Source organism: Astyanax mexicanus, chromosome 1 (assembly GCF_023375975.1).
Source record: "Astyanax mexicanus isolate ESR-SI-001 chromosome 1, AstMex3_surface, whole genome shotgun sequence".
In the NCBI taxonomy this organism is placed as follows: domain Eukaryota; kingdom Metazoa; phylum Chordata; class Actinopteri; order Characiformes; family Acestrorhamphidae; genus Astyanax; species Astyanax mexicanus.
Genome location: NC_064408.1, coordinates 89,863,167 through 89,876,050, shown reverse-complemented (window position 1 = coordinate 89,876,050; position 12,884 = coordinate 89,863,167). Strand labels below are relative to the sequence as shown.

The 12,884-nt window shown below is 39.7% G+C and overlaps 1 protein-coding gene across 5 annotated transcripts in view; it reads left to right on the top strand.

Annotated features, from left to right (window-relative positions):
- Nucleotides 1-12,884, top strand: part of eya1 (EYA transcriptional coactivator and phosphatase 1) — a 121,116-nt gene that overhangs the window by 99,805 nt on the left and 8,427 nt on the right. For all 5 annotated transcript variants that reach the window (XM_049485453.1, XM_049485452.1, XM_049485450.1 and 2 more), the window contains one exon: nucleotides 1,483-1,572. In XM_049485453.1, the coding sequence (XP_049341410.1) occupies nucleotides 1,483-1,572 (90 nt within the window). The remainder of the gene's footprint in view (nucleotides 1-1,482; nucleotides 1,573-12,884) is intronic.

Below are 12,884 nucleotides of genomic sequence, written 5' to 3'. Positions count from 1 at the left end.
GTTGTACAGGTGCTCTGTCTGCTCTGAAAGAGAAATGTTAAGCAGTGTGTGTGGTTTTCCCCACCGTGGAGAAGTTCAAACATTTTCATTTCTAAGCGCACCATGCAATCAGGAGAGAGCTCAGGTGCGTCTTCAGGTGGCTTTAAGACTAATCCCTGAAGCTGACTGCTCTGACTCAGCGCACACACACACACACACACACACACACACAAGAATAAATCCTCTCCTTCACCTGCCCTCCACCCCCCCTCTATTTTAATGAAGAATGGGGGAATGCTCTTTGATTAGAAACATGAACCCATGGGGGATGAAGATTACAGAATAAGCTCTAAAAGGAAGTAATGGACTAATGTATGACTCCACACTTAATAAGCACTGTAATTTATTTAATGCTGGACTTTGGCTGGCCACTTAAATGGACACTGTGTGAATTTCAACAGTAGCCACAGACTTCACTGTGAACACTCTTCATTCATGTTTTACAGCATTAAACAGTTTATGATGAATGGCCCAAAAGAAATGGTCTAATAGAAAAAAACATCCATTTAACGCAGTGTTTAGCCAAGCAGGTTATTTTTACAGTACATGTTTGTGTGTGTCCAAATGTATTATTATGTTTTTTTAGCTGTGTTTCAAGTATGTAAGCATACTTTTTTGCAAGTGTATGGTTGCATAGTTCAGTGCTGTAAATGTGACATTCAGTCACCAACATTATGCAAGAAATGCAGGTCACAGGACAGCAGAACTTATTTAGAGATTAGAAGGATAGTTTTTTTACTGTCATCTGTGTGGCAAATTGATTCATGATTGGTTTTGTGTTTATGAGGATGGTATGAAGCACAGTTACATTTCCTAATGTACCTCATAGCTGCATTTCTTAAAGAAACTCCTAGTTATCTTTATCTAAAATTCTCTAGTTAAGAATAACATAAAGCTGCATCCTGTGTGAGGTGAAATGAGGGCCTGGGAAAGTGGTGAAGCAAGATGGTGCAGAAGCTGAAGCATGTAGAGAATGGAGTAGAGCAAATGGTGTGTTTATGGTGCCACCATGACCTCGGCTCTTCTTTGTTCATCACCCCTCGTACAATGGCATAATCAACCTTGACTTGAGTTCAGGGGGATTTACATGTCTGAATGTTCAAATGAAGTTTTTAGCTGTAATCAGAATCAGAGCTCTGTGGGTAGTAGGCTTGATGATGAATTGCATGGAAAGTTTTTTTTATATATATTTTTCTCTCTTGTTCAGTCAAATGTTCTGTGTTGTTATATGTAATCAGTGTTTTCTGGATAATGAGTTGATTTTCTTGGAGTATATTTTATTGTATTTCTTTTAGAATCAATCAGAAGTTCTGTGTTTTGGTTTTTAATCAGCGTTTGGTGGGCACTGAGTTAAATTGTGGATTATTTGGAATGCATTTTGTTCTATTTCTGTCACGTTCAATCAGAATTTAGATGTTAAAACGTTTGATTTGTGTTTTCCAGGATCCTCCAACGTCAGTGTCTCTGGGACTGAGGATGGAAGAGATGATTTTCAACTTGGCGGATACACATTTATTCTTCAACGACTTGGAAGTAAGTGAGCTGCGGTTTGGTGGAGCGTTTTTTATTGCTGTTTCTTCAGCGCTCGGTAGCTAGGTTCACGTTGCGTGACAGCGAAAATGGTTTGTTGTTGCACAAACTTCCTCCTTAATTCTGTGATAAGGCTAACAGCGTGTTTTTTTCTGATCCGTAATACCGAAGGCCTTCCAGGCTGAGATGAAGATAAGTCACTACAGAGTGTATACATTACATTATGAACAAGTGGGCAGCCCATTAAAGCTTTAGCTTTACCATCAGCAGCCGTTTAATGGCAGGGTGCCTGTTTCTCCGCAATGTTCCTCGCTGGTGAAGTATTACCTCCGAGCCCAGGGGACACTATGAATTTTACATGTGCTGTCATTCTCCCCGGCCTTCGCCCACCTCCAGCCCCTGCCCCCCCTCTGGCCGGCCCAATTTGTCAGCTTCTAGTGTTTCTGTATGGGCTCTGGCTGTCTGCGTGTCGTGCTGTGTGTTGGTGTCTGTGCGCCCCGCTCCAGCCGCTCAGTCACGGTCCCCGTACTGCAGCCCGGCCTGATTCATGCGGATCAGTGTAAAATCTGCCCCCTGGGGCACTTACTGAGCGGGTGTGTGTCTGCCTCGCCCGGTGAGGGGTGAACCTGAGGCTGGCTGGGTCACGTTCACATGGGACAGCCGGCGTGGTATAAAGCGAGCGTATGAGAGTATGAGCTTTAATTCTTTAATTCTGTACACTTTTTCAGTCTAAATGGTAGATTTTGGATTTGCTTTTACTTTTACTCAGGTGAGGACGATATCATTGAGGATATCCTCATGTACATTAAAGTCAGTGTACATTAAAGTAGTATGTATCTCCTTCCTAAATGAAGTGTGTTGTGCTGGTTCAGCTGCTGAACTGCTTTACCTGTAGTTCACTCCTCACACTCGGCTGCTGCAAGGTTTACATCAAATTTTACCTCAAAATAAGTGAAACAGACTCTAATGCACTTCTGATCCTGTGCTGATTCTTATCCATTCCACCTTAAGTAGTGCCAAAGAGTAACAGCTGCACCATTTGAAGTGGAATAAAAAAATCAAATAAGAAGCCTCTGTCAACCTTGTAGTTCCTGTGCTGAACATTGTAGGAGGTTCTGCTGTGGTTCTAAACGTTACTCAGTATTTTGTAGATGTAGATGTGTGGCAACTTTGGTATTTCTACTCCTGTTTTGCTTTTTTTTGTTTTGTTTTTTGTTTTTTTTTAGGGGAAAAATGCTGTTGTACTGCTGTCATAATTTCACTGCAAGAGCAACAACTTATTTCACTTTCACACTACTGTCATTCCACTCACATTCAAAGAATGCAATTTCCTCAACTGCACACAAAAAAAGGAAGGATGCATTAGGAGAACCATTTTTTTGTTCCTTTAAGAGATCCTTTAATGTTTATTCGTCCTATTATGTCACAGCTCATATCCTCCTGAGACCCAGACTTTTGCTTAGTATTTTTAATTTATCCTAGCTATTTGAGATCTATTTGAGATTAGCAGGATCTACCAAGTATAAAAACTAAACTCCGTCTTTGTACAGGAAATCTTTTTTTGCAACAAAAAAAAAATCAATGTCCTTATATGGGGACAGTAGTAAAACAATTAAAAATTCACATCAGAAGGACCAAACTCAACAGTAAGTAAATTATTTACTTTCAAACAATTAAGTATAATGTTGTTATGTGAACACTAGTTGTTATGGGCAGTATCTCTATATGAGGCCAAAGGGTCAATGTTAAAAAAAAGTATAATAATTTTTTATCATGGTGCAGAGAAGCAGAAATGTAATGTCCACTTATGAGGACGTAGGGTCTTAAGAGGATATACAAAAAAACATTTTTCATTATTTTCGGAGCAGAAAACCTTTCTGATGGGCTTATTTAGTATAATGAACATAGAACATATTTTTATATACTAATTATATGCCCTACAGGTGATATTGTGTGTGAAATCATGAATGGAATCAGGTGTTTTTTTTTTTTTGTCAAAACACTCATCAAACTGTGCACACATCCAAATAATGAACCTTATGGTGAGATCTGGGCTGCTGGTAATTAACAGCTGTGTGTGTGTATGTGTGTGTGTGTGTGAGCAAAGCCAACGCCAGGGCCAGAATCACCCAGGCCAACCTCAGGCCAGATAGACCTCCTCTCTCTCTCTCACTCTCTCTCCAGCCCTCCCTGGATCACACACTCACCCCCCATAATCCGACACCAATGACCCACTGTTTTTCCTGCGCGTCCTGCTCGCGGCTGACCCTGCAGGAGAGGAAATGTTTTGTTTGATACTTAAGTGTGAAGAGAGCTGCAGCGAGGCTGCCAACTTTCATTAGTCACCGGCACAGTGCGGCCCGGCTCGGCTCTCTCGCCCAGGAGAAGCAGGGAGAAAGAAAATGTTTGTGCTTTCCCGAGACGGCCCGAGTGACGGCCAGATCCCAATCGCTGTGGCCGTGATCAAAGTTAATGGGCAGCAATTGGCTGTTAAATATTCCCGCATGTTTTGGCCGTGTGGGACCAGGCCAGCTTTAATGGACGTGTCCCCGTCAAAGCAGAGAGACAGAGAAATGAAATGGCAGTTTTTTACAGTTTTGTGACGATGCCTAAACTTTTTTTTTTTTTTTTGCAACATCTGTCCTGCGTTTTCTATCCCCATTTCATGTGTGATGAAACTGCTCGTGGACGAATTGGCAGTTCAGACCTCTTGTAAAATGATTTGAATGCACGTTGCACAGCCTGCTCTGTCTCAATAACGGAATTATTACGTTTCATTCTGACACTTTAAAGCCGAGGGCTTTTTTCCTCTTAAAACTCTGAGACTGGCGCGCGACACCAGAGCACTGCAGCTTTTTTCTCTGCTGGAGCTGCACAAACCTCTCGCTCACACTTAAATTAGGCTGACAGGAGAGAAAGAACACAGGTTTTTGCTTGATTTGGAAGTTAATTGCTGTGCTGTGTGTCTTCAGTAGTTACGTTTGTTCTCTGATTATTTACAGGCTTCGTCTAAATGCAGCTAAACACACTCCGTCAGCGTAAACAACTCCAGCAGCTCCATGTTTATGGCTCTGCAGACGTGCGTTCCCTACGTCTAATTTAGTCAAAGCCATAAAGAGACACCCCACTGCTCTCACACACTCACACACACTCATATACAGGCCTGTCACGATAACTATTTTTTGTTAGGACAGGATATATTGTTCCAGAAATTACTGAAATAATCAGTATTATTTCAATTTTAAGATCAGTTTATGTCACTGATATAATGACAATATAAGAGCATAATGGTGCATTTACACCATTTTTAAAGAGCAGTGTTTAAATATCAGTGATAACTGAAATATGTTAAGTAAAATTGCTGTTTTTATACACAGTTGACATACTGACTCATTCACGTAAATGAACTGCCCTTACTAGAAATGGTACTTTTGAGGTCAGAAATATTATTGGGTTCATGCCCACATGTTATACGATAACTTAAGTTGATAACATAATTATTGTATATCAAAATTGTATGAAATTACAAATGATTTTTAATTAAATGGCTGTTATACATAAAAAAAGATTTTTTTGCATTTTTATTTATTTTTATTAATTTTTTATTACAAATATACTTCATAGGGGTGAAATTTATAAGCCTATTAAGCTTTCGGCTCAGGACATTTTTATGCATGGCTTCTGGACTAATGCCAATTACAAATAGAATCAATTTTGTTGCTTTTATCTTTTGCATATGCAGTGTACATATAATAACAGTCACACTGTACAGGTTAGGGGCAATAATTCCCAGCTTTAATAATAATTTCTCAGACAATACTTTTTCATGTAATAATAAAAATAAAATAAAGCTGTTTTATTTATAGATATGTAAGAATCAACACAAATAAAATGTTCTTCTGCCAAAATCAGGATTAAAATAAACATATAAGCAAGTTATAGTTGCTTGTAATTCAAAGTGCTTGACTTTACTTAAACATTAAATACAGCAAATAACAAAACACAGCTTTGATAGTGGTGTTACTGTGATGATGAATGAATCGAAAGAACTACCCCAAAATTCCATTGATTGTTAAAGGAAATACACATACACACACAGTCCACTGATTTTACACAGTGTGTCTAAAGCTGCTCGACTTGCTGTTTAACAGAAACATTAAATCCCCTTTCAGATAAAGATATAAATGTGTGCAGTGAAACAGATACACACTCCTTTGTATTTCAGCCACTTAATTATTGATATTTTACAGCAGCAGGACATATCTCATAAACCCACAGCGGCAATCTGATCCCCATATTGATCAGGTGTGTGATAGACTGATTCTGTAGTCTTGAGGAAAGAAAAGCAGCTCGGTGTCTGTGTCCAAGAAATCTGGATATTGAGAAAAGTGCTTCTAAAGCAACGCAGAGCGTTCACAGAACCGTATGCAGCATTATTACAGCAGTATTTACCATATAGTTTTATTACAAACTAATATACCATATACAGCCTTATTATACATATACATACTTACATACATACATATGTAATACATACATACAGCTTTATTACAGTTATATGTTATATAACTTATTGACTTATTATGTTAAATCCAACCCTTTTTATACACTTATTGTACAACACAGCCTATTAATGCTTGCTGTTTTTAGACTGTTTTAATTTATTATCTATATTTAGCTACAATAAAAAATGTATCACTCTATTAAGTATTAAGTAAAGTCAATGAAATTTGTATTATAGCAGATTAGTTTGAGTTTATATCCATTTACTAAGCATTCATAATGCTGAGTAATGTCCGTTACATTAATTAAACACTTTTATGTTTCTGTTAAAGTGTGTATGTGTGTGTGTGTGTGTGTGGTAAACAGCATGCGGTACCTGGAAGTGTTGGGGATGAAAGCATTCCAGTGTGTGGGAATGTGGTGTGTGTGTGTGTGTGTGTGTGTGTGTGTGTGTTTGAGTGTCTCTCTGTGGGGAAGGACCCGAACCAGCCGGAGAAAAAAACAACACGAGGCTGCAGAGCCGGGAACGGTTTGAATTAGTCCCATACACACACACACACACACACACACACACACACATACCTGTGGCCAAACCGAAGACACGGCAAAGCCAAGGGCTCGTTTTAGCGCCCGCGCAACAGCGAACTTCACTTATTAATTTACAACCAACTACTGAATCCAGAGCTCCGAGTGGCTTCACCACAACATAAACACGTTTACATAAACAACATGTTTACACCACTGTGATCAAACTGCTGTCTGTAATTCAGATTCAATCTGTCTCATTAAACAGCTCAATTACGTAGTTGTGTTTAAACAGTATAGTTGTGTGTCTGCAGTTGTGTTTTATGGTGTATTTGTGCGTTTAGATGATTTGTGCTGTAGTTGTGTTTAAACAATGTAGTTGTGTGAAATTTTGTAGTTGTGTGTGAATTTATGCATTTAGTAATGTAATTGTGTAGTATGTGTGTTTATATTTGTGCAGTTGTGTGTATAATCGTGTATTGCGTGTGTATGTGTGTGTTTATAGACTGTGTATGAGAGGGTAGTGATGATGATGATGATGATGATGATGACAGAGCTGCTGAATAGTTCCAAGGAAACTGAAAAGCAACTCTTTTGAAAGTGAAATAAGTGATTATCATGGCTCTCTGTGTGTGTGTTTGTGTGTTTAGGCAGTGGTGTGTGTATGTGTGTGTGTGTTTCTGGTCTAGACGCTCAGACGCAGGTAGTGTCCCCAGGCTGGAGCCCTGATGTGTTTTGGAAAGACTAAAGAGAGAAAGTCCTGCTTTCAGAGTCAGCCTGTCTATCTTCTCTCAGCACACACACTCGCACACACACACACACACTCGCACACACACACACACTCACGGCTGAATAAAGAAGAGGTCTCAGGGGCTGCAGAAAATATAACATTACTGACAAAACATAACAAACGATAGCATTAAGGAATCAAAAGAGTCTGCACAGATAGTCTCTACACTAAGCTCATACCTGATTGGTTAGTGGGATGTAAATAGGGTATATATATTTATATATCTTATATCATTTTTTTCTTAATTATTAAGAAAAAATATAATATAATTTGAATCTGGCATTGTGTGTATATTGTACGTATATATGTGTTTATAAAGTTATTTGGAACAGTAGTGTATGCATCATATACTGTAGGTAACATACATATTCTACAGTATTTAAACCATTCTAAAGGCTAATCAGTCTAAAGACTCAAAAGACTACTTTAAATAAAAAAAATCTGTGATATCATGTCATGTGGTCGGATGGGAGCAGGTAGCGCTTGCCTGTTCATCTGGATGAAGTCGACAACGATGATGTATAAATGTAATAAGCAGCTGTGAGCCGGTTAGTGCCTCGCTCTTCGTCTAAATGAGCTGTTATCATAATTAAATTTTCTGCTTTTAAAACATTTTAAAGCGTTTTTTTCTGCTTTTATAGCATTTTAAACTGGTATTTTAATGCATTTTATGCATTTAAAGCATTAGAAGCAGCTTTTAGCACGCTGAAAATAGCTTTTTAATGCACTTTCACACGGCTGAAGCGCTGCAGAGCACAGCCTTCTCCTGGTGACTTCTCCTCTGAAGTATTTAAGTCTTTGGTGGGGAAGCGTTTAAAGCGTGAAAGCTTTCCGCTCAAGGTTACCTGTCTGCCTTTCTCACCAAGCTTTTTTGCGCCTGTTGTTTGAATTCCACGACTGTTCATGCACAAACTGTGGATTGGAATGAAGTGGGTCTGAAGAACGTTCTTTGTTCTCTATATCCTGTGTCTGACCCACAGGTAAGCACTCACGCGCTCTCCTTTTCTCTCTCTCTCTCTCGCCCTGCAGCAGGGCCGGGGGCGGTGGGAAGGGAGTGAGGTTTAGGGGGGAGTTGAGTTAAATGTTGGGGTCACGACCCCCCCTTACAGATGACAGACTTTGCGAATGGAGTCCAGCATTGAGAACCTGCGAACCGTGGCTGGGGCTTTTTCACATGGCCTGAGCGTGTAGTGTGGGTGGAATGCTGGGATGATGGCTGTAATCGCTCACACTGTGCCATTGTTACTCGGCTCACTCACCTGGACGAGAGACGCCGACTCCGGGCTACAGGCTACAGACTCTTGCATCCTTAATCATATTTATCGCTTTTTTTTTGGCAATTTTTAATTTAATTTAATTAATTTTTTTTGCAATTTTGTGACGTATTCTAAGTCAGGCAGTTGTTCTTTATGTCTGTCGTAATATACATGTAACACTCCAGCCACAAACTAATATATGATGTAGTGCAACTTATTATCATGCTCCTACTTTTTTAACACAAAATTTTGCAATGTTCACATTTTCCATGACATACCTACCAGGTACCATCAAGAACACTCAGAAAATGTTAATAAAATCGATAAAATGTTGGATCATGGAAAAAAAAACCTCATGCAAATTCCTGATTTTTTAAAGATTGTAGCACAACAAAATATCTTAAGGTCCAATAGTTTTCAATATTGTGCAGCCCTAATATTTTAATAATTATTTTTTTTTATATTATACTACACTGTGGATTAATATTAAAGACATCAAACTATGAATGAACACATAGTGAATTATATATTAAACAAAAAAGTGTTTGGCCTCCACAATTGCCCAAACTAAACCCAACTGAGATGGTTTAGGATGAGTTCTATCGTAAAATGAAGGAAGAGCAGGAAACAAAGGATCAGCACCTTTTGGAATCCCTTCATGGCATCCTTTTTGATTCTGAGAATACCAAACTGTCCTACACTGAAGAATCTAAAGTATGATAGATATTCCATATTTGTGTCTTCATGGTTTTGATGTGAATATTTTTCTAAAATGTACAAGATAAATGTAAAAATAAAGAAATGTTCTTTTGGACGTTTAAATATAATACCAGTTGTGCAATTTGTACTTTAAATCATATTTATATTTCTAAAGACTTGCTGCTGGTATTTTAGGTGTTTACACACATGTTAAAGCATCAGAAACAACTACAGCTGTTCATGTATTGGCAGCTGATTCACTCTGACTAAAGCATTTGTGTCTGAGACAAAATGTAAAAATGTTGAACAGACTGATGCTGAAGACGTTTTCTTGACTCATTTTCAAGCATAGTTCCTGAACAAGCAAGGAAACACTAAAGCACACAACGGTACATAAAACAGGAACGGTGCGTGCAATAATATAAATCAGTGTACTGTATAAAATAGAGCACAATGTGAAGCTGAGTCTCCAGTCCCTCTTCTGCAGAGAGAAGGGGGTGAAAAAAAGCTGGAAAGAGAAACGGAGGCAGCCAGAGAGAAGAGTAATGCAATACGGATGTTTCTAGCTCGGCCAGTAGGACGAGGGGGAAAAGTGGGGTTTGTAGATTGAAATAATCATTTTCTTTTTTGACGTACTGCAGCTCTCCTCTGAAAGTCAGCGGCAAAGCCCTTCCTCTGGCCAACAGGAAGAATCGGGCAGTCCAGGCTGATTGCTTAATGACAGACGTCAGCGAACAAAGGAGCCTCTGATAGCTCGGCCCCAATGAAAAGCTTTCTATGGACCTGCACAGACAGAGGACGGCCTGAAGGGAGGGGGAAATCTCTCTCTCTTTCTTTCTCTTTAAGCTCGTTCAGGAGTGAAGGTGAATTTCAGGTGTTTATTTTATAGTTTGTCCAGTTCTCTCCAGTTCCTGGGCTCTTTCTCTTTTTTTTTCCTGAAGTCTGTTCTTTCTATAAGGACTTTCAGGCAGCAGAATGAAGGAGACGAGGGGAAAATGTGACGAATTAAACAGAAAGACAAATTGTTTGCATAGGAAGTAATTACGTATGGATGGTAGAGGAGGATCTTTGTACAGTCTACAGTAGGAACATCTGGAGCGAGTTAGTGGTGATTGTAGGTTTTGTAAAGACTGCTGCTTCAGTGAGGGAAGAGTTGGGGGACTGTGCTGAAGAAGTTTGAAAAAAGGATGAATGTGCTGATTACATTTGCTTGGGTGTAGCCGCTGCTGTTGTCTGGCTGTCAATCAGCTGTTTCAGACTTTAAATCATCGTTGTGTTGATATTCACGGCCCTGTTTCAGATGACTGCTTCGTAAATCACCGTCAGTCATCCTCCATCACGGAGCACATCTTGCTGCAGCTTGCTGAAACACTTAAAGCTGGCCCATCCCTGGTCATTAGGCTTAACAGTGTTTACGAGTGCTTAAGAAGGAGGTCTAATGAGTCTGCTACGTTACTGTAAGACAGCGGCTCCATTAGAGTCACTCTGCAGCTACCAGAGTGGCAGTCAAGTGGTTTATAAGCACCCCCGCTGTGCGCTGTAATTGTTCAGAGGTTGCCTCGCATTCTTTCTCCTCTCCGACCTTCAGCACGGAGGTCTGGCGCTCCGCAATGCAACCGTTAATTGCGTGTCGTAATAAAGGTTGAATTAAAAGGCCATGTAAACATTTGGTGGCTTGGATAAAGCTGAGCGGAGAAAGGATAAAAACGCTAGCGAGAGTGAGCCAGCTGGACCCGCGTCAAGGACACGTTCCTGTGTGCTGCAACTGTGTTTTCAATACTCTGTTGTTGGTGATATTGAGTTTGACATACCGTACATCGTATGAATGACAAATGATACAGTACGTCGTCTTTGTTGCAAAAAAGGAATGTAGCATTATACCGAATTGCAGGCTCCATTAATGTCACAACATCCCAACACACAACGCTTGGCTTATGCTATGATTTGCAAAAGATTTGATCTAGTTATGGATAAAACGCTGTATTATTTTGGGACTAAGGCATACAGAATAAATCATCTGGATATAAAGTTGATACTGGCACACTGTTGCATTGCTTATAAACAAGATTTAATACAATTTACAGTCATCTTAAGATCTTTAGTTTGTGCAAATAGTGGCTTCGTTTTGCAGCAGCTTGCACTGGTGGGCCAGCTCATCACTTCAAATCATACTAGTAAAACTCAGGACTCAGCCAAGGCCTCAAGACAGTTCAGCTGCCTGAATCTTAATGCATTCAGGAACTGAATAAACCTGAGGTCTGTTTATTTTCTCAAATTATCAACTACTTGGAAGCTGTGTATTTCTTACGAAACAGGGCAGTTTGAGTAAATAAACACAATCAGTATCATATCTGCATATTTTAACCCTAAAGAGCACATAGTGACAGATGTGTCACAGACCACAGACTTTTAAAAGCATTTTGTCTTTCACTTTAACTTATAAAGTATTTAATAAAACATATGAAGTGTTTGTTTGCAAAAACAGATAAAAGTACATTTAAAGTACATCTTCATATACTGAACGAACTGGATGCATCACAGGGCATTTAGTGAATGTGTGATGTCATTTACTATATGTAGGTGTGCTAGAATAGTGCTTGAGAAAAAAAAACACATTTTAAACGGCATATATTAAATTACATATATTACCAGTTCTTACCCCATTTGTAGAGCTTAATATAGTTATAGGTCTAAATATAGGTCTAAAGTAATATAATATAGGTCTAAAAGGTGTAATTCAGAGTTTTTAGTATTAGTTTAAATCAACACACATAGACCCACATCAGCAGTGCACATTCTGATGAGCTTAACCTTTCTACAGTCCATTACATCCTCTTGGTACTACACACATTGGCATTATAATGATTAACTCTTTGCAGAAGAAAGAAAGAGTCAGGGTTAAATGTTTAAGGGCGGCCTCGTTTCTCCTGTAATGATTTTGGCCTGTCCAAAGGTCTTCTCCCAATGACAAATTGGTACTTCGCAAGTATTAAGGGTCCGTCGCTGACCGTCTAAAAACAGATTACACAAACAGCTTGAGGAGCTCCAACTGGCAGTCCATCTTCTGGCCCCGTAAGGCTCAGCTCTCCATGTGCGGTCACCCAAACCCCCCCTCCATACTGCCCCCTCTCCACCTCCCACCCCCTTATCTGAGTGTGTGGAGCCCTAGAGAGGAGGAGCAGGCCACCGGGTCAAAGTCTTTTCCTCTTTGGATCTCGAGGCTTGCTGGGAGAGGTTTGGCGAGAGAATGCCTGCATTAGAGCAGGGGTTGGGGGTCAAGATTTTAATTCTGTTAAAGAACAGCTGGTTTGAGTTTCTCCTCACGTCGCTCTCCCCTCCCTCTCCCCACAAATCCAGGGAGATGAAAAATTTGTTCAGAGGGGAACCAGTAAAATAAAAAAGGTTTACGGTCTAAAGCCCCCTTACCCTTACCCTGCCTTAGCATTAGACAGGAATGCAATAACGTCAGCATTTGGCCAGGTTCAGATTGAGTTAAAACAAGGAAGTCTTTTTGTGTTGTTGGTGTCTTAGCAGGCACTTGA